Here is a 21,978-nt window from a genome sequence, read left to right as displayed (position 1 = left end):
CCTTTTCAGTATGAATTAATTCACACTGCATGCATGCGTGTGCTTGTCCATGTACAGGTGTGTGCGGGTGAAAGTTTGGTTCCGTGAGCAAGTGTGTGCACGTCTGTTTGTGTGTGTGTTTCTGTGTGTGTGTGTGTTTGGGTGTGATTGACAGTGTAGGTTGTATGTGACGGCCTGTGTTGGGGGGACAAGAAGAAGGAGAAGTAGAAGAAAAACAGAAAATCAAGCGCTACGTGCACATCATTCCATACATCACCGTCAAAGCTGTGAGGATTGTAATACATGTAACTGCTGTAGTCAGCTCCGAGAAGCCAAATTCAGGCCTGAGACAACCACAGAGAGACGGAGCAACATCCTCCATCTTCTCATTATCTCTCTGCCTTTTTTTTCAGAGTTTGACGTTTAGAGGCCTTCCAACTCAACAAAGTAGGCCTAGATCCCAGACCAGGTCTCTTGAGGGATCTGCTAGAAGCCTGTGTTTTTAGGTCAACATTTTTTTTTTTTTTTCCAGAGCAGGGCAACTTACTGCCACTTGAGGACTAGAAATTAGGAACCTTTGTAGCTGAGGGTTTCTGCCGTCCTCGCCAAAGTCTGTTTGTCCCGTCTGCCGGGGGCCAAACAGCTTCTTATCCTTCACCCTCGAACATCTTTATTTTTCACCTCTTTGTTGGGAACCCCCCCCAAAACCAACCATACGATTTCCCCCGAGCTCCCCTAACTCCCCCGCCCCCCCAGCGGCCCCCCGCTACCGTCGTCCGCCCGACGCCGCCCACCCCCCGTTTTCCGAGCTGGCGTGGCGACGCAAACTCACAAATATTTACTTCCTGTACATCAAGAGGAAAGGGGGCCCCCCTTTCGTGGAATGCGGCAACATGGGCGTGTTTGACCGCGGAGTTCAGATGCTGCTGACCACGGTGGGGGCCTTCGCCGCCTTCAGCCTCATGACCATCGCCGTGGGGACAGACTACTGGCTGTACTCGCGCGGCGTCTGCAAGATCAAGAGCACCAACGAGAACGAGACCAGCAAGAAGAACGAGGAGGTGATGACGCACTCGGGCCTCTGGAGGACCTGCTGCCTGGAAGGTGAGCCGGGGATGCTCCGGACAAAACACACACACACACACACACTCATAGATACACTGACGGCACACGGGCTGATCGATTCCTACATGCCCACACACACACACACACACACAAACACACTGTCCTGCATTTGCACTCACATGCCTACACATATGCTCACATGCCCACACTGTTCTGTATGTACTGCACCCATTTCCACACATGCAAACCTGCACTGTCTCTAACCTACACTCACACCTCTTACATCCATCTATCTATCTATCCATCTATCCATCTATCTATCTATCTATCTATCTATCTATCTATCTACACCTGTAACCTCTGACATCGTCTTTATGTTCCCCAAGAGCGACTGTGTTCCTGCACATTTCCAAAATGGTACCCTTCATTGACAAATTGCCGCATCCTTCATCCCTCTTCTGTTTTTTTTTTTTAGTAAAGAGTAGAAAGACTTAACTACATGTTCAGATGTTGAGTGATGGTCACAGCTTCCTCTTAAGAGGTGATGTGGAAGAAGGGGCCTTCTGGTTGCCCCCTCTCGTCCGGGGTTGCAGATGTCGTTCATCTCTGCAGATTGGTCTATTTTTTTTATTTCTTTATTTATTTTTTTGAATTGTCCCAGCAGAGAGCAGCTGAGCTCACTTTGAATCCCCCACAGGATGCATGAGATCCATGCCAGGTATTCAGCTGCTGTGCTCACCCACCACCCGTCCTGCTAGGAGCTTGTTGTAATTGTTGTCGTTTTACACGTCGTTGAAAGGAAAAGGTGGATAACACTCGGCTATCTTCACGACCGGCTGATGAACACAAAATCCAGATGTTTGAATCTCCAGCAGGCTGTTATTGGATTGATGATGGATGAGACTGTTGATTTTACGTTCCTTGACTGGCCTGTCCCTTAACCTCAGTAATTCATCCTCCTGTCCCTATTAGCCTTTGCGGCGTTAGCTAACCTCTGCAGCTTTAAATGACGGACTAAATCCATGGTTTGGATTGAAAATGGAACTAAATCCATCCTTGTTTGGTGCATCTGTGTTGGTACAGTGTGTACTTTGTACTGTTTCCAGTGATAAAACCAAAGACGGTAACGGCAAACACCTAGAAGTTGGTAACTTAACAGTTAGTCTGGTTGAACTATCATTTGAGATTCACGCCTGAGTGTGTTGTGAGGGAGGGGGGAAGGATTGGAGACCCTGAACACAACACTGTCTGACTGCACCACGTACAGTTTCCTGCTCAGATTCAATGCCCGACTGTTTCAGGATCTTAGAAGTTTTCATATTCCACCTTCGACTTCATGTATCATCTGATTTTTTCTGTTAAAATCTAGAAATGCAGCCACACAGAGTTGGAAATGCTCATTACGAAAGGGCCAAGACGCTGGTGTGCGGGTCTGTCGGTGAGCTGAGGCTTCGTCCCACATAACGTGTCTTTCAAATTTAAATGAGAAAAAAAAAGAAGAAGAGTGTTGGGTGCATCGGAGCATATCCGAGAGAAAACACAAAAGCAAAACATGATGTAGTGTGTGATGCAGTGTTTTAGTGCTATGGAGAGGGGAGAAAAAACTGTCAAGTGTCTCTTTAAGTGTGAAAACAAATTTGGAGCTTTGTTAAGATCTTGTAATCGGAGCCCATTCAAGGCCTGAACCCAAAAAAATCTCTTAACGTCAGCCCTTTGGCCTGTTTTACAGTCTAACTCGAGCCTCAAGGCCTCAAAGTCCGAGCACACACACACACACACGTTGTATAAAGACAACACACACACATCCTTACACCATGCATCTTCATCCTGAATCACACAATAGCCTGCCCCAGATTCACCTGAATCAGAGGACAAAGCCATGTTGCTGCTGCTGCTGCTGATGACGACGATGACACAGATTCAGAGCTTTTGCAGGATTTCTCTAATGATTCATTCACTCTTCATCTCTGATTGCTGCCATAATGGCCACTGTCATTACAGAGAGATGACCTCACTTGTATGTACTGTACACTACTGTGCTCTAACGCCCGTGGTCATGGTTAAATGGATACCTGGGAAAAAAAAAAAGAAAACGAATATCTAACGAACTAACGATGACGAGGAATGACTCTGGGTTTGATGTACTGTAGGTCACAGCGAGCACCTTCATATTACTCACGGTCTGCGTTTGTGCAGCCATGCGCGTCCAGCCACGGCGTGGACGCTGTGACATCAATCCTCCGGTCTCTCCGTCCAATCCTGTCACACACCTGGTGTAACATTCAATTCAATCCAATTCAAAGAACTTTATTTTTCCATTAGGAACTTCATCTGTGAAGAGCGACAGTGCATAATAAACAAAATAAATACAAATAGATAAATACAAATGTTAAAATGTTAAAAAATACAAATACAAATCCAGCACAAGAAAAAAAAAAAAAAACGTAACCTCACCTCAACTCAGTGATCGATCCCTGAACGCAACAGTAGCATGTGTAGCAGGAGTCTCGCCTCATGTTGTTATCTTCATCTGATCTGCATCAGCACTGCAGACGGCTCTTCTTCTTTTTTTTTCTTTTCTTTTTTTTTAAACCTCATGCAGAAGTGGAGCAGTGTGATGCTTAACAGCATGCTAGCTACATTTCCTGGCTCTGACATTACCACAGAAAAATGAGCGAAAAAGTTGGAGCTGCTTGAGTAAAGAACATGACATTTTGAAATCTGCATCTTAATCAACAGGAACCATGGTGTCAAAGTGATGTCAGTTCGCTCGTCTGAAAACGCTGTCTAACCCCATTAACTGGTGCAAAAAAAAAAAAAAAAAAAAAATGCTGATCCTGAAGCCTGGGAGGTTCCTCTGGCAGCGGCTCCTCCATCCTGCCAGTTGACTTCATGTCATTAACCTCGGCTTTAACGTGCGTTCTTGCTGCTTCGCCATGTTTGATTCCAAGCCGGGTTAAACTATCCTTTTTTCTGATCGGTGATGTTCGGCAGATGTTGCAGCACGCCGCCGAAGCTTGAGACATTGCAGCAGACAGACAGCTGTAAATCTCAAATTACATCAGTGTGCTCAGTAACCCGTCACTCTTCACGGCCCCAGAAAAAGGTACATTTACTCTGCTTTCCTAAGTACTAAATCTTGGCCTCCTTCCCTTTGCTACATTACTTATTCTGCTACGGTAGCTAACTCAATTTTTAATACAAGGCTACAACCCCAGAACAGATTGAAACACACCGTGTGTCTTTGCTCTTTCCTGCAAATTCTGCATGACTATTATCATTCACCAGACTTACAGAAGCACATAAGTCACTTTTATCACCCAATGCATTGCACAGCTTTAATATGTTGAGGTTTCAAATCAACATGGAGAAGCGAGGGGACCTGGTTACATTCGTTTCCATCGGTTTTACAATTGATTTTTTACATTTTTTGTTGGTGCTGCTTAAGCTTTTGTCCCAGTCTTGCCTCTGGCTACATCTTAAACCTCTTGACCCCTTATGGGGTGAAAGGGTCAGGCCTGGGACAGGGTTATCTCAGCTTCTCTCTCTTCTGTGTCTAAGGAAAAAAAAAAGATAGTTTGTCCGATCGTCACCCTGTGAAATTACTGACTGGCCAATATGATCAGTTCTGTCTGTGTCAAACTCTGCCGCTATTAAATCACAGTGTGTTGTTGTGTTGCAGTCACAGTAATCCACATCAAACTGTGACAAATTAAATGTGATATTAATTTAGATTCTACATTAATGGGAAAACAAGTCAAATATGGCCTTGACATTTGCAAAGGCACGAGCGGTCCTGATTGTTCTGATGATCGACGCGCTCCCAGTTTTCAGCCTACGGTGACGAACCTGGTTGAAACAAAGCTTCAAACTACATAACACCTCGAAATCCCCTCAGTCTGATACACACACGTTGATCATTGACGCAGATAAGTGGGTTGTAACAGAGAGTTACAAATGCAACTGTGGCTCTGTTAACTCTGGATGACCTTCAGAGACCCTCGCTGGCAGCGATGAGACCGTTTTTAGTGGAAAACTCCAACCTCTGCAAGGCTGATCAGGGATAAAAAATATTTAAAAAACCCAAAATGATAATACCTGACACCAACAAGAATAGCCCCAATGTCTGGGTGCTCCATATGCCTAAGCATCATAAACACACACTGCTGCTGAGCCTCTAGAGGACAAAACTGTAGCTCCGACCAATCGGCTACGATGCTGCTGCCGCAAAACTAGCTAAAGCTAGCTCACGCCTGTGCACATAAGAGTTTGGTATCAGGCTCCTTTTTCAGCTTCTTACATCACCCAGAATGAAAGTGAAATACTGATCACGATTTTTAATGAGAAAGAAAAGGGGAAAAAAAGAACTTTGAGTGAAGCCCATACTTGTTTTGCACTTGCTACGTCGGTGCAGGTGTAATGAGAGTTAGCGTACACCATGTGTTATGTTAAAAGGCAAGGTTGTGGGAATAAATTTGCTGCCGTTGCAAGTTTTCGGAGCGACTTGGTCGGCCGATCTGTCGGTCGGTCGGTCGGTCGATCGTGAGTTTGAAGTCAAAATGTATTTATTTATTTACGCAAATCTTGGCAGAGGTTGCCAAATTGTGTCAAATCACCAACACATTTGTCGACGTGAACGCATGCCACGCCAACTCACTCCATGTGATATGCTTATTTTCCCTCGCTAAGTGGCTTTACTTTTCACACTCCTCAAGCTCGCTCGGTGTCCTTGGCACCGGAGGATTTTTTTTGAAATGGTTAAGAGCGGAGAGAGAGAAAGAGAGAGAGAGAGAGGGAATCTGAGAGGGATCCAGCTCTTCTCTCACTCGCTCTCCTCCTTGTGTGCTTTCGCCTTCAGAGCTACAGTTGCTTTAGAGCTGCGTGGTGCAGAGGAGAGAGGAAGAGAGAAATTGGGAGGTGTTGAGAAAGAGAAAAAAAAAAGAGGGAGAAAAAAAAAAGAACAAGAGAGAGAAAGAGCAGGCAGCCCTGGTTTGCTGTCACACCCCCTCAGGCGTCCTGTGCTATCTTTAACACACAGGCCTACGTTCTATCTAACCTATCTTGCCCCGGCTTTTAACATAATACGTCACGGTGTATGCTTTTATTTTAATGCTCGAGACATGATGTACATTATTTTTTTTTAGATAACAGTGACTGACTGATTGTTGCACCTTTGTCATCATCATCATCATCACAGCGAGACGTTCGAGTCCCAGAGCAGGAGAGATCACACGTGACAGAGCAGATTTGATACTGTTTCTGCTGTCATGGTCGGGCTTGTATACAGATGTAAGGGTGTTTGAGTGTGTGTGTGTGTGTGTGTGTGTGAGGCCGGCTGTCTCAGAATTGGACTGCATTACGGCGATGACATTAATTATGCTAATAGCCATCAGCTCCGTTAGCTTTGCGGCGCTGATCGTCAACAGAGCCTCTCTCCACGCTGCCTCTTTATCTAAAGCTCCAGCCAGCGATATACGCCAGGACAGGGAGTAACTAATTACATGGAATCAGATTACAAAAATAATCCGCTTACACAAAGAAAGAAAGAAAAAAAAAGAGTGAGAAAAGGACCATCTCTTTATCTGGAGCTCCAGTTTAAAAGGTTTTAGTGAATGGGGAGTACAAATGGTATGTAATCTGATTCCTAAAGTAATCTGGTTATAGGTAATGATGGTAATGAAATCGCATGTAATCTGATTGCACACAAAACACACACTGGCACTTTATCTGAGCCGTCACTGCTGCATGTGACGTGTTGGGAAGTGTTGATTACAAGCAGATTAATTCAAAAGTCGTCTGATGATGTGTGAGCTGGGATGTGAAAGCTGCCAGACAGAGGGGCAAAAAAAAGAAAAAAGAGAAATTAAAAGATGATAATTTTGCATATTCAAATCGCCTTGAGACAAATAATCACCTTGCGGCGGCGTTTTTTAAATTTGCTTGGTCAGATACTGCGACACCTGTGAAAATGTATTTCTTATTTGGCCATAGTGTATTATCCTATATGTTTTCTGAACATTGTGATTATACTGGGAGGATGCTGAAATCCATGGCAGGTGTTTCCTACATTCACCCCAGGTAATTGTGTCTCACGGCTGTTTTAGTAAGTCTGAACTCCTCTGTGCACTAAGGTGTTAGAATGAAATTAACATTTTGGACTGAATACACAGGATGCTGGTGGATTATAATGCTGGGTAAAGGAAATAAGAGCCATTCTTCTCTCCTCTGCTTATTGAGGCTGGAGAAACAGTCAGCATCCAGCGGCGCTCTGTGGGCGGGCTGTTGTTGATACTGTAATAGAAGTGACTGACAGGTCACGGCAGCTGTCAAACCTCAGCCATCAGCTCGCTGCAACCACCCAAGTCCTGGAGACTTCTTCTCCTTCTTCTTCTTCTTCTTGGCAGAGCAACACAACAACCTATTTCTGATTATTTTTAACCTCATAACTTATTTAAATGGAAATTCCAGTTTATTTTATTCTTCCCGGTCGTATAAAGTCCAAGACCACCAGCGTGGTTTTTGGGTCAGAAGCTATCACCAGTTCTCATAGTGCACATCCATGTGATCTGTCCATCCATCCTTCCATCCATCCATCTATCCATCCATCCGTCCGTCCGTCCGTCCGTCCGTCCGTCCGTCCGTCCGTCCGTCCGTCCGTCCGTCCATCCATCCATCCATCCATCCATCCATCCATCCATCCATCCATCCATCCATCCATCCATCCCTCCCTCCCTCCCTTGGACTCTAGGTGGCCAAAGGTCAACATCACTGTGACCTGGGCCATAACTCATGAACCGATATGTTAATTACGACACAATTCAACACAAATGTCTATTAGTATGAAATTTTAAAGGGATGACATTTTATATCCAAAAGGTCAAAGGTCAACTTCGCTGTGGCATTATAATGTTCTCGCCCATTATTCAACGATATCACTCATATTTCCTGCATCTTATTATCTGATTCTTGTTTTTTCTCACATTGTTCCACGTGTTGTATCTGGGATGGCTCTTATCATTAACCCCTTAATGTACAGCTTCCTCATTTCTGCCCCTTGACACAGAGATAAGTCATTTGATCCAGAATCAGAATAAAGATATATTAATGTCCTGCAGGAAATTGTTATAAAAATGATAATATAATTTTTTTTTTTAAATATACCCTGTTAATAACGTTAATGTCCCACACAGTATCGACATATCAATGTTGATACTGTGTGGGACAGTCGTGACGTGATGTTTACACTACGTGAAATATTTGAGGTGGGTATTCTTGTGCATCATTGTGAATTAAACTCTCCAAAACAGAGCTGATGAATCTGGGATTTTTGACAACGTTGGTTGTGTTGAGCTCGATATGCGAGTGTGTGATGATGGACACACTGACTGGTCAGTCTTTGAAGGGTTAGACTGTAAAACAGTTTTGCCGACATGACGAGCGTTTCCAGCAGACACAGCTTCCATGTTTTAGCATTAGATGCTAAAAACATTTAATGAAATGATCAGATAGAAAAAGCAAATGTTACATTAAAGCAGATATCAGCTTCACGGCCGTTTCGGCTAATGCTGCGTTCAAGGCAGGCTTTTGAAACCGTAAGTTACAGCTTCAAGTCACAACTACGACTTGGTAGCGTTCCAGGTAACCCGTAGCTCGTGTTTTTACCATCCTGTTGTCTGTGAAAGTTCCCTATAACGGCCACTCGTAACTTCCGACCCGTGAACTCGTACCAGATCGAACTGGTATGACTTCACAGGAAGGAAAAACACAAAGTACGAGTTTCTTTGAACGCACCATGAGTTAGCAGCCCCCGCCCTTGTCAGGCATCAATTGGTCCTCGTGCTACGTCACCACATTCACGCGCATCCCTTGGCTGCACACACAGCCCTTCATGCCGTTCTCTCTCCTCATTGGATAACACTTGTATCCCACAAGGAAAATTTTCTCCTCGGGTTACAGCAGAGCAGAGTGACGGAGAGACTCGTGTTTAGGCTGAAATACTTCATGTAAGTGATTGCTGACGGAAAATAGGACTATTTAGGACTTATATTAACAAAAACATTCCACTGATATCTGCTTTAACGCCAACACAGTTGTGTTGTTTTATCACACATTCTAGTCAAATGAAATCTCTAACTTTAGCTGCTAAGTTCAGCCTTCAACCATTTAATATCAAAGGAAAATGAAATAACTTTTCAACAAGCATAGCTGTTAAATTGGCCATTAACGTAATATCAAGTAAAAAAAAAAAAAAAAAAGCTGCTAATTTCATCACAATAGACGAATGAAACAATTGGAAGGCCCCATGTTGCGTTAGCTGGTTTTTAACTATCCAATGTCAAGAGCAAACAAAATAAATGTTGTAACAGTAGCTGCTAAAATGGCCATTAATTATCACATTTAGTTGAAATATAATATTTTCAGTAACATTAGCTGCTAATTTGATCAAAGATCTAATAAAATGATTAGATAGCGACTCTGGACTAGACTGACAATTGGACCATCACATTCACAGTAGTGGAGCTGTGGTGGCGAACATGTGGTTCAAGCAACATGTGCACAGCAAAACATTGGCAGTTGGCAGCTGAACTCCACATCATACACACATGCACCATTAAACATACAGTATGTGTACATTTGTGCTTATAACAGCATGCACTTCAGAGAATACACACACATCTCAGCCCTCCCGATATCCACACATCCCATCACACAACCCCGGCCCACACACACACACACTCGTCCATCCAGCAGCAGCTATCGAGCCCGCTCCAGTTGGATTCACTCAGTGGGCCTGTCAGCCTGGACGGATGGCCCCCGTGTCGGTGGTCCAGCTGTGGAGGCTGCGGCTCCAGAGATCCAGCCTGTCGTGGACTTTTCATGATGGATCTTGCCCCAGGACAGTCTCCCCGTTCCTAGGCACAGACCGGAGCTGCCCTGGGGGGGCCCCCAGCCTTGACAGGTGGAGCTCAGCAGGCTTTAAATGCTGCTATTAATCTCCATCACGGCGGGTTTGAGAGCGAGCGAGGTGCGTGTGACAGGAGATATGTTTCTGGGAATGAGGTGTGAGTGTGTCTGAGAGCGTGCGCTGCGCTGTGTGTATGTGTTTGTAACCGGCATTCAATTTTAGCTTTCATCCCACTCAAAATGATTTTGTTAGTGAAGACATCTGAACCCTCTGAACCTGTGAAAACCTCACCAGCTTTAGTAATTCCCATCTAAGCAGCACTGACCTGGTTTGACAAAACACAAGGTCCTTCATGATTTGAAAAAATGACCTTTGGGCTTAGGAGTACTTAAAAAAAAAAAAAAAAAGCTAAACTGCCAATTTAAGATCAGTGCACGTTTTTTTCTAAGCTCTGACAGGGACACGTTGTGAGGTTTGATCCCGACGGTGTAAAGATGAAGTTTCAGTGGTTGTTATTCCACAGAGGTGATGCTGCTGTAATTGGTAGAAAAATATGCACGTTTGTTTATGGTGTGTCACATATACAGTACTGTATGTTGTGTGTAATTGTCATTCACCTCCTAATTAGAGCAGATAAGGAGTTTTTTGTTTTGTTTTACTGATTCAGGATTAATTAAAATGTAAGTTGATATACAGTATGTTGCCTTGCTACTTCTCGTAAATTCAAAAGGTGTTGAATTGAAGGTCAGAACGGCCACAATTAAAGTAATAAGGTTGAAAAAAAAAGTGGATTTTCATGAATTAAACTTCAGCATAGTGTGTTTGAGTGTGAATAATGGGAGCATATACTGTGTCCCTGTGTACATTATTTAAGCTTCGACGTGATGTTTAGTTAAAATCAGGCGCTCATCTCATCATGTTTGGAAATATTATAGAATTAAGTACGAAAAGTGTGTGTATGTGTTTGTGTGAGGTTTAACTGGTTCCTTGTTGGTTGCATACACGCTTGTGCACATTCAGTGTGTATGTGCATGTGGTATATGATGGTATACATAAATAGCTTCCTGGAAAGCTGTATATATATATATATAACATACTACATGAACATAAATATACATAACATACACATGTCTTTGCTGCTTCTGCACTTTGCACTTTCATATTGCACTTTATAATTACATCACAATATCATAGGCCATTGTCTTTTCTTGTCTGTCTGTCTGCATATCTGTGCTTATTTTTAAATATCGTTGATGTCTGTGTTCATTTTTATGTATATGTGTGTGGTAAATGTTGAATGTTAATTGCACATTGGAGTTTGGGGAAACGTAATTTCGACCCCCTGTGTAACTGACAGTTACATAGTGTGATTGACAATAAAGTTCACTAACTAACTAACTTAACATCTTTTTGTGATGATTTATGAGACAAACTTTTTTAATTCTTCTCTCAGATACATAGACAGAAGAAATCTTTCCATAATATTAATCTTAAAGCAGATATCAGCTTCACGGCCGTTTCGGCTAATGCTGCGTTCAAGGCAGGCTTTTGAAACCGTAAGTTACAGCTTCAAGTCACAACTACGACTTGGTAGCGTTCCAGGTAACCCGTAGCTCGTGTTTTTACCATCCTGTTGTCTGTGAAAGTTCCCTATAACGGCCACTCGTAACTTCCAACCCGTGAACTCGTACCAGATCGAACTGGTATGACTTCACAGGAAGGAAAAACACAAAGTACGAGTTTCTTTGAACGCACCATGAGTTAGCAGCCCCCGCCCTTGTCAGGCATCAATTGGTCCTCGTGCTACGTCACCACATTCACGCGCATCCCTTGGCTGCACACACAGCCCTTCATGCCGTTCTCTCTCCTCATTGGATAACACTTGTATCCCACAAGGAAAATTTTCTCCTCGGGTTACAGCAGAGCAGAGTGACGGAGAGACTCGTGTTTAGGCTGAAATACTTCATGTAAGTGATTGCTGACGGAAAATAGGACTATTTAGGACTTATATTAACAAAAACATTCCACTGATATCTGCTTTAAACATCATATTTCCTGTTTTTATATTGGGAAGCAAAGACAACACAACACATTACGAACCCAACAGGTGGTCGTCCCACATGAATCACAACTGCAGGACAAATATCTCACTTTTCAGTTGTGTTGTTAACACACATCCTGTCATTATGTAGCTGGACCAACTTTTCTGCACTTTGTTATTTCCACACTTTATAGTTTTATCTGACGTATCTGTTCTTGGTTGGTTTTGTATTTAATTCATATCATGTTGTATTGTGAAATATGAACTGTATTTTCAGCCCCTGGTTGTGCTGTAAAATCTGATGGAGTTGTATGAGAAACCATACGACATCAGTCAGCGTCGCGAACATCAATTTAATCATTGAACATGCGATCCTACATTTTTATCCGGTATGTTTTTACTGTATATATACATCATTTTTATTACGCTCTATTACCCACTGGTGGTTAAATCTCTCATTAACTAATTAATGCAGTCACCAACCCCCTCCCCCTCCCCAACCCTTCCACCTTCCCCCACTTTGCAGCAGCAGCTCTCTCTCCTCTCGTGGCATCTACGTACGGCCACGCGGCGCTGCGTAACTATGGCGATTCAGCGGCTCCATTGGCAGCACAAGGCCGCCTGTCAGGCATCACGGCCTCTCAATCAAAAAGACTGTTTACGAGCACTCGCACACACACACCACCTGGGACTGACACACACTCCGCTCCGCACCACAGGAGGGACATCAATCTCTCTCTCACACACACACACACACACACACGCATATGGATACAGGTGTAGTGGAGACACAAGGACACACTGAGCTAACACACATCAGGCATTTACAACACGTTTAATATAAAGAAATGTGACAACTTGGATGTGAGCTCAGCACAATGTGTTGCATGCTTGTTTATCACTGCACTGCGCTGTATGTGTGTAATGATCCTGGTCCAGGTGCAGCTTAAACATTTATGAGCTTGTTCTATTATTAACACTAAAAAAAAGAAGATTGTGCTTTCTAGTCAACTCCCTCAGTGTTAACTAGAAAGCACTAAACTAAACGCTGGAAACAGATGCTGGATCTAAAACACTTTTTTTGGTTTTGTTTTGTTTTTTAAAGCTACATTGTGTCCCATCTAGCATTGCGGTTGTATATTGCAAGCAACTCAATTGTATTTTTCATGCTGCATTCACGTGAAATTAGGCAGACGGCAGACGGACAACAGCCGCTGCACGTAACGGCATAAACGAGCCTCTATGTAAGCAAGTGGTCCGTCAGCATGAGGCAAAACAATACACGTGACAATATGTTGTCATGGCGATGTCGTATTGTTGACCTGACCCACGTTTTACCGGCTTTCTCTCGACTTCTGTGACTAAAATGACATCTGGTTTGTTACCGACGGCCGTCTGTCCGACTGCACCTGAATGCAGCATCAGTGTAACGCTCCATTCCTCCTCACTGCGTTACCGCGGTGACTTTTCACACAGACACGTGGCAGCCAGCACCGAGCTTACCCGCTCCATGTAGATATGAATGATATGAACGGCAAATTCAGAGCTGAAAGGAACACTTCAGTTTGTTGATTACTTATTAATGAAAAACAGACTTTTGAACGAAATAATCAATTTTCGTGAATAGATAACAGGAGATGTTACACAATGTCCCTTTAAATCCAACTGTGATGTTGTTATATATCATTACGTTTTTAAAGGTTTTGCCCTTTACTCTCCTCCTACAGAAGTGATACATACTTTATAGTGTAGGGGCTCAGGAAGAAAGAGCTGAACGGCAAATCCAACAGGAAATTTTATATTTTTCAAAACTATTTCAAGTCCCATAAGTAGGCTACATTTGGTAGGAGGCCAGTATCCAGCGCCAGAACAACCAATAAGGACACTGAGGGCATGTCCTCGGTATACCTGTTTGCAGTTTACACTCTCAAACAGGATGTTGACACCTCCAGTGCCAACAGAATAATACATTCATAAACACGTCCTTATGGCTAAAGTCAAATGTACTCCAGGTTCATTCATTCAATAGGGGCGATGACATTCAACATGGTTTCAATACAAAGCATGAAACTGATCTGTGGCACAGAGGTTGTAGCTGTTGCTAATTTTCCACTCTAAGCTTGTTTATTTTATTTATTTTGTTATGTGCACCGTGTAATTAAAAGAGTCGGTGTTCATTATAAACCAGCAACATAGGCCTTCAACAGATATGTAAATACAGTCAAATACTATATTGAAATGGAATTATTGAGATGTAAAACAACAAAGGGAAATAAAACAAAAATAATAAATATCAAAGAGATTCAGTAAGGCAATTAATCAAAATGCAAAAAAAAAATCCAAATGATTAAAAGCATTATATTTCTTACATCATGGATTTGAACATAACATACTGTATATTTGTTTATTTGGATCCCAATTAGTCATTACTCATTGTAGGAGTAATGGCTATTTTTTCTGGGGTCACCCACATTCAATTATATAGTAAAACTATACAACAACCTTAAACCACATTACGCATTAAAAAAATCAGGATACCAAAACAGTTAAACAGTTTTAATGTTTTGAAAATATACGCAACAATAACCAGGCTTATGAAATGCAACAAAAAACAAACAAAAAAACAAAACAAAAAGGAGCCAAGAAGTCATCCTGTTCTTATATAATCCTTATATATATACACAGTACATATACCTTATATGTAATATTGGCTCTGGTCCTACTGGTACACATACACCATTTTATTCTGCTGACAGTCAGCAAATCTCACAGTTTATACAGTGATGTGTTCTGTTGTCATAATGTACGTTGTAAATCTTAATTTGTGTGTTTGTGTGCGTGCATGTGTGCATGCGTGTGCGCAGGGTATCGGAAGCCTCCAGTGTTAATCTTAAAATTGCCTTCGGAGGCCGCGGCGGTGTGTCCACTCGTGTGTTTGTTCTGCTGCAGATGCTCAAGTGTTTCACTAACAGGGTTACGCAACAGGACAGAGCTGTTGGCGGTCTGTGGTGTGACAGGAGGCAAGTGTGCCAGAGTGGTGGAGTAGCTACGTATAGCTGGTCGCCCACTGACTGCATACCATGACGACAGTGTCAACACGCAATGGAAACCCCCCCCCAACACCACCACCACCCTCCTCGAACCCCCACCTACCCCATTGATTATGTACTGTGAGGTTCCCTTGAAACAACAGCTCGTCGTTGAGCTTCTGTCATTGTGGTCCCCTGTGTTTTTTTTTAATGCATTGTTCCATGAAAGGTTGACAGTTTTATTTCAAGAGCTAATTGGATGAACACACACTGACTGGCCCTTTTGCTTTCAGTGTTTAAACTGGGAAAAACTATGGCAGCTGTTTTCCACCAAAGTTGGTCTTTGAGGCTGGAAATAGGTCATGTGGGTTGGCACCCAGCTCGGGGGGGCCACATGAGAAATCTGCAGGGTTGGAACACAATGACAGAAAATAAGAAAAACAAATGTTTTCTCTTCATCTGTGCTTTTTTTTTTTACTCCCAGGCTGATCTGAAAATGAAAAAAAAAGTCACTCTTGAGCTGAGCTACTTACCACAAATATAGACACACTGAATGTAAAGAGCAGTGGTTTCATTGGATGGGGTCATAAGCAAACATGTTGGGATCTACTGAACCTGATCAAAATGTTTTACAGTGAGTTGGTTGTGTAGTTATGGTGCAGTTCATTTACATTGCAAGTCGGAAGTCAGAGCTCGGAAATGATGTTGAGTGATTTCCAGTTCAAAAACAAACACAGAAGTCGGAAAAATGGACAGTTAATATTACAAAACAAAAGTATAACAATGTCTTACTTGTAAATGTTAGATTTCAATGCAAACAATTCATAATGTATTTTTAAAAAGCCGTACAAACGTACAACAAAAACATATAACATGCAGCAAAACAAACTGGCGCTAGCCAGTGTTAGCAATACTGTTTTGATAATAACACCCTAGTCGGTTTTTACACTTCAAAACAGCATAGGAAATTGTCCAGGGACAAGAATGAAACAGTACTGGCTGACTTTAATGTGAAACTATTAGGCTATAAATGAAACAAACAGTAAAACTACAGTGTTGATCCATGTACAGTAGCAGCCATCTTGAATTCTTATGTCGGGGCTTGTGCGATTTGTCCAATTTTCTGAGACAGAGATCCAACCTCAGTGAGCGTTCAATATTAAAACTACAACCTGAGTTCTGTTTTCCAAGTACAACTTGAATGCACCATTAGTCCAGTGTTTTACAGTATACTGTAAGAAGAGCAGGTCAGGGACAGGGCTGTGGTTTAACAGCATGAGGACGTCACAAGATTTCTGCATGGACAAATGAGACTGGTGTAACTATTTCCCACCAATTCAAGACCAACAAGGTGAATCCTGACTTTAACCAGGCTCAACAAGCCAACAACTTAAAAAGGTTGGGATGGGGGTGTTCTGGTTTGTGAAGACAGTGAACACCAAAAATCAATTAATAATGACTGTTTACTATATTTACTTTCTCCTCAGAGATCATTTTGATTTATAATAGTAAATAATAATGAATTACTTGTGATATGTTTAAGGATGTTTGGAGGTATAATGGGGTATACACTAGTAAGAAAGTAAGAAAACAAATCCCTAGTTTATTTTATCTCTAATTATCTTGGCACTCTCTTTATAATATTTGTTAAAGTGGAGCTCCAGCGTCTAACGGCGTATAGCTGCATTGTGTAGTAGTACGTGATTTCTGCTACAATAATAACAATATGTCATGTGCTGTGTTTCACAGTGGAGTCCGGCGTTTTTACAGTAGTAACAATATGTCACGTTCTTTGTTTTACAGTATAGTAGGCTGAGCGTGGTGAGGCAGGGAGCTGTTGGCACCTCCACACAGGCTGTTTAACGCCTGGTGGGAGAGGTGCTGACAGGCCGACTGCTCCCTAATCCTACAGACATCAGGAGCCAAAGGGAATGACCAGGGAGCTCAGTGTGTGTGTGTCTGTGTGTGTGTGTGGGAGCATCATGTATGCTCAGTGTGTGTCCTTCTACACAGATAGACACGCTGGTAATTGCCTTGCTGCTCTTGAGCTTAAGTCACTTTGTTTAAATACTCGTGGTGTGCGGTCGGTCGTCTTAAGATGAGGACACACACACACACACACACACACCAGCCGTGTTTGTATAGATGGTGTGTTTGCTAATCAATGGATAGATACATGATGATGTCATCAGAGCCAGTTGGTACGGTGGCCCTGAGGTGCAAATCACAACAGCAAATCAGAAAACACAACAACAAAAGAGAAAACACAACGACAAAATGACAAATTACTAAACACAACAGCAATTTGTCGTTGTGTTTTCTGTTTTGTTGTTGCGTTTTCTCTTTTTGCTGTTGTGTTTTCTCTTTTTACCGTTGTGTTTTCTGTTTTTGCCGTTGTGTTTTCTCTTTTTGCTGTTGTGTTTTCTCTTTTTACCGTTGTGTTTTCTGTTTTTGTGTTGTGTTTTCTGTTTTTGTGTTGTGTTTTCTGTTTTTGTGTTGTGTTTTCTCTTTTTACCGTTGTGTTTTCTGTTTTTGTGTTGTGTTTTCTCTTTTTACCGTTGTGTTTTCTGTTTTTATGTTGTGTTTTCTCTTTTTACCGTTGTGTTTTCTCTTTTTGCTGTTGTGTTTTCTCTTTTTACCGTTGTGTTTTCTCTTTTTGCTGTTGTGTTTTCTCTTTTTGTGTTGTGTTCTCTCTTCTGCTGTTGTGTTTTCTCTTTTTGCTGTTGTGTTTTCTGATTTGCTGTTGTGATTGGCCCCTCAGGGCCACCGTAAGTTGGCCCCGCCCACCCTTCAATCGGAGGAGATGAGGGACAAACCGGTGGTGTAAACGCAGGGTAAAAAGCCGCCGCCGCTCCATTATAGAGTTTGTATTGGTGGTAACATATGGTCGAACTGATGGAGCAACAATGCTGTCATCTGTAAGCTATGTGAGTCATAAATGTAGAGAGTGTGTGTGTGTGTGTGTGTGTGTGTGTGTGTGTGTGTGTGTGTGTGTGTGTGTGTGTGTGTGTGTGTGTGTGTGTGTGTGTGTATTTCCCCAGTCTCATTTGCCTGTGTGTGAAACATTAGCCCATTGATTAATTGATATGCATTAGAGAAAGAGTAAAATACACTTGCACACTCACACATACACCGTTTCAAAACACAATTATGTGCACACACTTACATACTGATGAGGTAGTAGCAAATTTAATTTTACTATCCAACTGTTATTAAAATAAATACATACACACATACACACGTGCTTCTATTTTCTACAAAAACAGCACTCTGCTTCACTCTGCTTCTCTACTCTCATGTGTTCAGATGTGGTGGATGACCTGTCACCAAAAAGGTCAAAGGTTAGAGGTGAAAAGTCAAAACACAAAAGCATCAATCGCTGCTGGTCTCCTATAGATAAAGCATCATCTGATTATTTAATGTATTTATTGAGCATTTAAATCCGAGTTAATGTCCGTATAAATTGTCTTGTCTCTTGTTTTTTTTTTACCATTTTGTCAACGATGGAAGTTTAATATGAGTGGTTGGCTCAATGAACGACATCATTTTTCATACTGAAAATAAGTTTGTCTATTAATCAATACACAAAAATAATGAAACAACAAACACACAGACTGAGGCTGTAAATTAAAGCAGTACACCACCACCCAGAGAGCCCTGTAACCTAAACCACCTGGCAGCCGACACAGGAACATCTAACACCCTGATGTTTCACTATGGTTTTGGAAATTGAGACTGCGTTTTACACATATAGATCTAATTCATACTGAATGCTGAAATAATGACAGGAGAATGATATTATGTAGCCTGATGAACAGGTGCTGTGTTTCACTGGTGTTTTTAATCTCCAGCATGTCCCTGTATCTGTTGTTTTTTTTAACCCTTTATCAACCTCATTTATCTTATTTAGACCCCAGTAGTGTGTGGAAGCGTCTTATTTCAGATTTGACTGTGCAGCTTAAAATGAAAAATGTACTTTCCAGCTTTAAAGCAGAAGTGAGTGATCCGGTCGTTTTCGCTAATGCTGCGTTCCAGGCAGGCTTTTGAAATCGTAAATTACAGCTTCAAGTCACAACTTACGACTTTGTAGCGTTCCAGGCAACCCACTCGTGTTTTTCCGACCTGTTTTACCGGTGAAAGTCACTATAACGGCCACTCATAACTTCCGACCGGTGAACTCGTACCAGATCGAACTGGTACGACTTCACGGTCGGAAAAATACGAGTTTCCTTGAACGCACCATAACAGTCACTCGTCCCTACGTCGCCACATTCACGGCGTTCCTTGGCTGCACACACAGCCCTGCATGCCGTTCTCTCTCCTCATTGGATAAAAACTGTAGGATACGATAAATGTTTTCTCTTCGGCTCAGAGCAGAGCAGAGGGACTGACAGACCCGTGTTTCAGTCCAAACACTCTATGTAAGTGATTGCTGTCGGAAGATATAACTATTTAAGACTTATATTAACACAAATATATCACTCACTTCTGCTTTAATCATGTAAATTCATGTTTTGAGCATTTTTACACTGAAAATGAAGAATTCTCCCTTCCAGTAAAACAGATTCAGGCGTTTGATGACTCATCCTGCACTCGTGGTGGGAGGTCCTAATCTTGCATAAAATTAAAATCAAGTTTCTCGAATGTTTATTTCCTACAACTTTAAATTATCCCTGTTTCACACAACCTCGATGCAAGATCTGCTAACTAGTTTGAGAGTACGGAGTACGTGAACTCCCGAAAAAGTTGCAAACAATGCGGCGCCTTCACTGTTCTCTGTCGGCAAACAAAACCGTGAAGAATCAGCATCACTGTTAACTTCAGCTACAGTACAGGCTCAAGGATACATGGTCTTACTCTAGAAACATTTCCATCGATATCATCATATCAAGATGTCTGTTGCTGTCATATCTCACAGGTGGTGCTTGACATACAGTGCAAATGCTATTGGCTACTGTAGATGTCAATCAATATCAGCAACAAGTTCCTCCCTACCAGCGTGTTTTTACTGAAAAAAATGTGATTATCAAGAACTGAATGGCATCCAGAGAGTGATTATGATAACAGTTATTATTATTATTATACTGTAATAATGCAGACATAGCAATAGCAGATGAACAGGTTTGTCTCTAACTGCTCAAGCATTATTATCCTATAATAGTGTGTGTATGAGTGTGTTTCTAATGTGTTTCAATCACTGGACCAGCGGAGACTCCAGTCACTGTCCGATCCGATGAGACAGACTCTAACCTGGTTGGTGGCTGCATGTGTGTGTGTGTGTTTATGTGTGTGGCATCCAGATGTCTTCATGACACAAAGTGAAAGCCAGCGAGGTGTCGGGTTATGATTCATCATCATCACATTTTTATGGTCGGTGGAATGAGTTTACAGCTACACGCCAGATGTGGCTTCCTCACGTTAACGGTAATGGTGCAGCATTAAGCAGGCCATGATGAACTCTGGTGTCTGCGTTTTATGACTCGTGGTCTGCAGTAAATCCTCCGTGTGTTTATGTACTGGTGGTATGTGTAAGTGTGCATGTGTGTGGTATGTATGTTTGAAGATGAACGTGAGACCTTGAAATTGAAAATATTGATACTGTTTGGCTGCTGTCAAATATTATAACACCTGAAACATGGACTGAGCTTGTTGCATTGTGGTCAGTCACAGTGCAACAGTGTGTTTCATTAATTTAACATATTCTCTGAACAATCAGAGAAAAAGAGACAAACATTTTCTCACAACTCTTATTTTGAAAAGGCTGTACAGACCATAGACATTGTTTGCTATTAAAAACAAATCAGGAAGCACTGAGCTATCAAGCGCTCTGTGCGAACGGAGCTCCACACAAAAGTATGGCTGCATTAACAAAGTCGTCACATTAGCTTGTGTAAAACGACTTCTGACATTTCAATATATGTTTATTTCTGAGCAGATTCAAACTGACATTCACTCCAGACTCACTGTATAGGTACACACAGAGGAGTGGGACAACGCAGGCAACAGCGGTTTGATGTTATTTCTGTTGTGATAAAATGTTCCTCCTTACATGTTGGTCCTGTGGGAATAATAATCATTTTGAAGTGACAGAACTATAAATTGTATAGAAGCAGTCTTGTGATACAAGGTTGCATATTTGACCTTTTTCTATCATTAGTGTCGTTGCCATCATATCATCAGTTCTCACTTGAATGTTTTTTTTTTCACATGCAGAGGCGCACCATCAGGAGAGGGAAACCAGGCTAATGCTTAGGGCCCCCAAAGGCCCTTATATTGGCATATTTTGCAATGACAACTATTAAATCAAATTAAACCTCCCATAAAGACACTACAGTGCACTGCTGCTCCCCCCAAAACCCCACTAAGTGTTAATGTGCTGCCATCTACCATTAGCCTGCATGTGAGGCATTCACAGAACATCTGTCGATTCTAGTGTCAACCAATAACCTGCATGTGAGGCCTTCAAGGGGCTATCTATAAATTGTCACATCTGGCACTATGTGTACGTTATACTGTAGCAGCTACATATTGTGTCCATCAGAGGCATTCATTGGACAATTTTAAATTGTAGCATCAGTGAATATCCTATAGCATTTGGTGCCAATCGGAGCTCCTGAGTTAGAAACAGGCTAATCACCCACAAGGATACACAATGCAGCAAGTTGTGATATGGTCAAACCACCAAGAACCAGCAGAGAGGCAAGACAGCACAAATCTCAAGCAAAAAAAAAAGTAATTTTCCAGCATAACCACAAAACAAATGTTCAAAATCTTAAAGGAGCATTATCGCAAATACAGCAGTAATAGCATAAAATAAGCTGAAATATGCAAAAGATGGGTCGGGGGGAGCCATAACTAAATTTACAAAAAAAATCGCCAACAGTATAGTGTCTGTGGGGCAAATGCAGCATTTGTCTTTGTTATGATCCAAGCCGGCCCGGCGCTTGCTGCGTTAAAAT

The 21,978-nt window shown here is 42.1% G+C and overlaps 1 protein-coding gene across 1 annotated transcript in view; it reads left to right on the top strand.

Moving 5' to 3' along the window:
• Nucleotides 1-866: 866 nt before the first annotated feature.
• cacng2b (calcium channel, voltage-dependent, gamma subunit 2b) overlaps nucleotides 867-21,978 on the top strand; it is a gene marked incomplete at its 3' end in the record, with an annotated part of 74,630 nt that continues 53,518 nt past the window's right edge. Inside the window, exon 1 of the mRNA XM_083971364.1 lies at nucleotides 867-1,083. Coding sequence (XP_083827490.1) covers nucleotides 873-1,083 — 211 coding nt within the window. The 5' untranslated portion in view covers nucleotides 867-872. The remainder of the gene's footprint in view (nucleotides 1,084-21,978) is intronic.

This window comes from Trachurus trachurus, assembly GCF_905171665.1.
Source record: "Trachurus trachurus genome assembly, chromosome: 1".
In the NCBI taxonomy this organism is placed as follows: Eukaryota; Metazoa; Chordata; class Actinopteri; order Carangiformes; family Carangidae; genus Trachurus; species Trachurus trachurus.
This window is presented reverse-complemented; position numbering and strand designations above follow the sequence as displayed.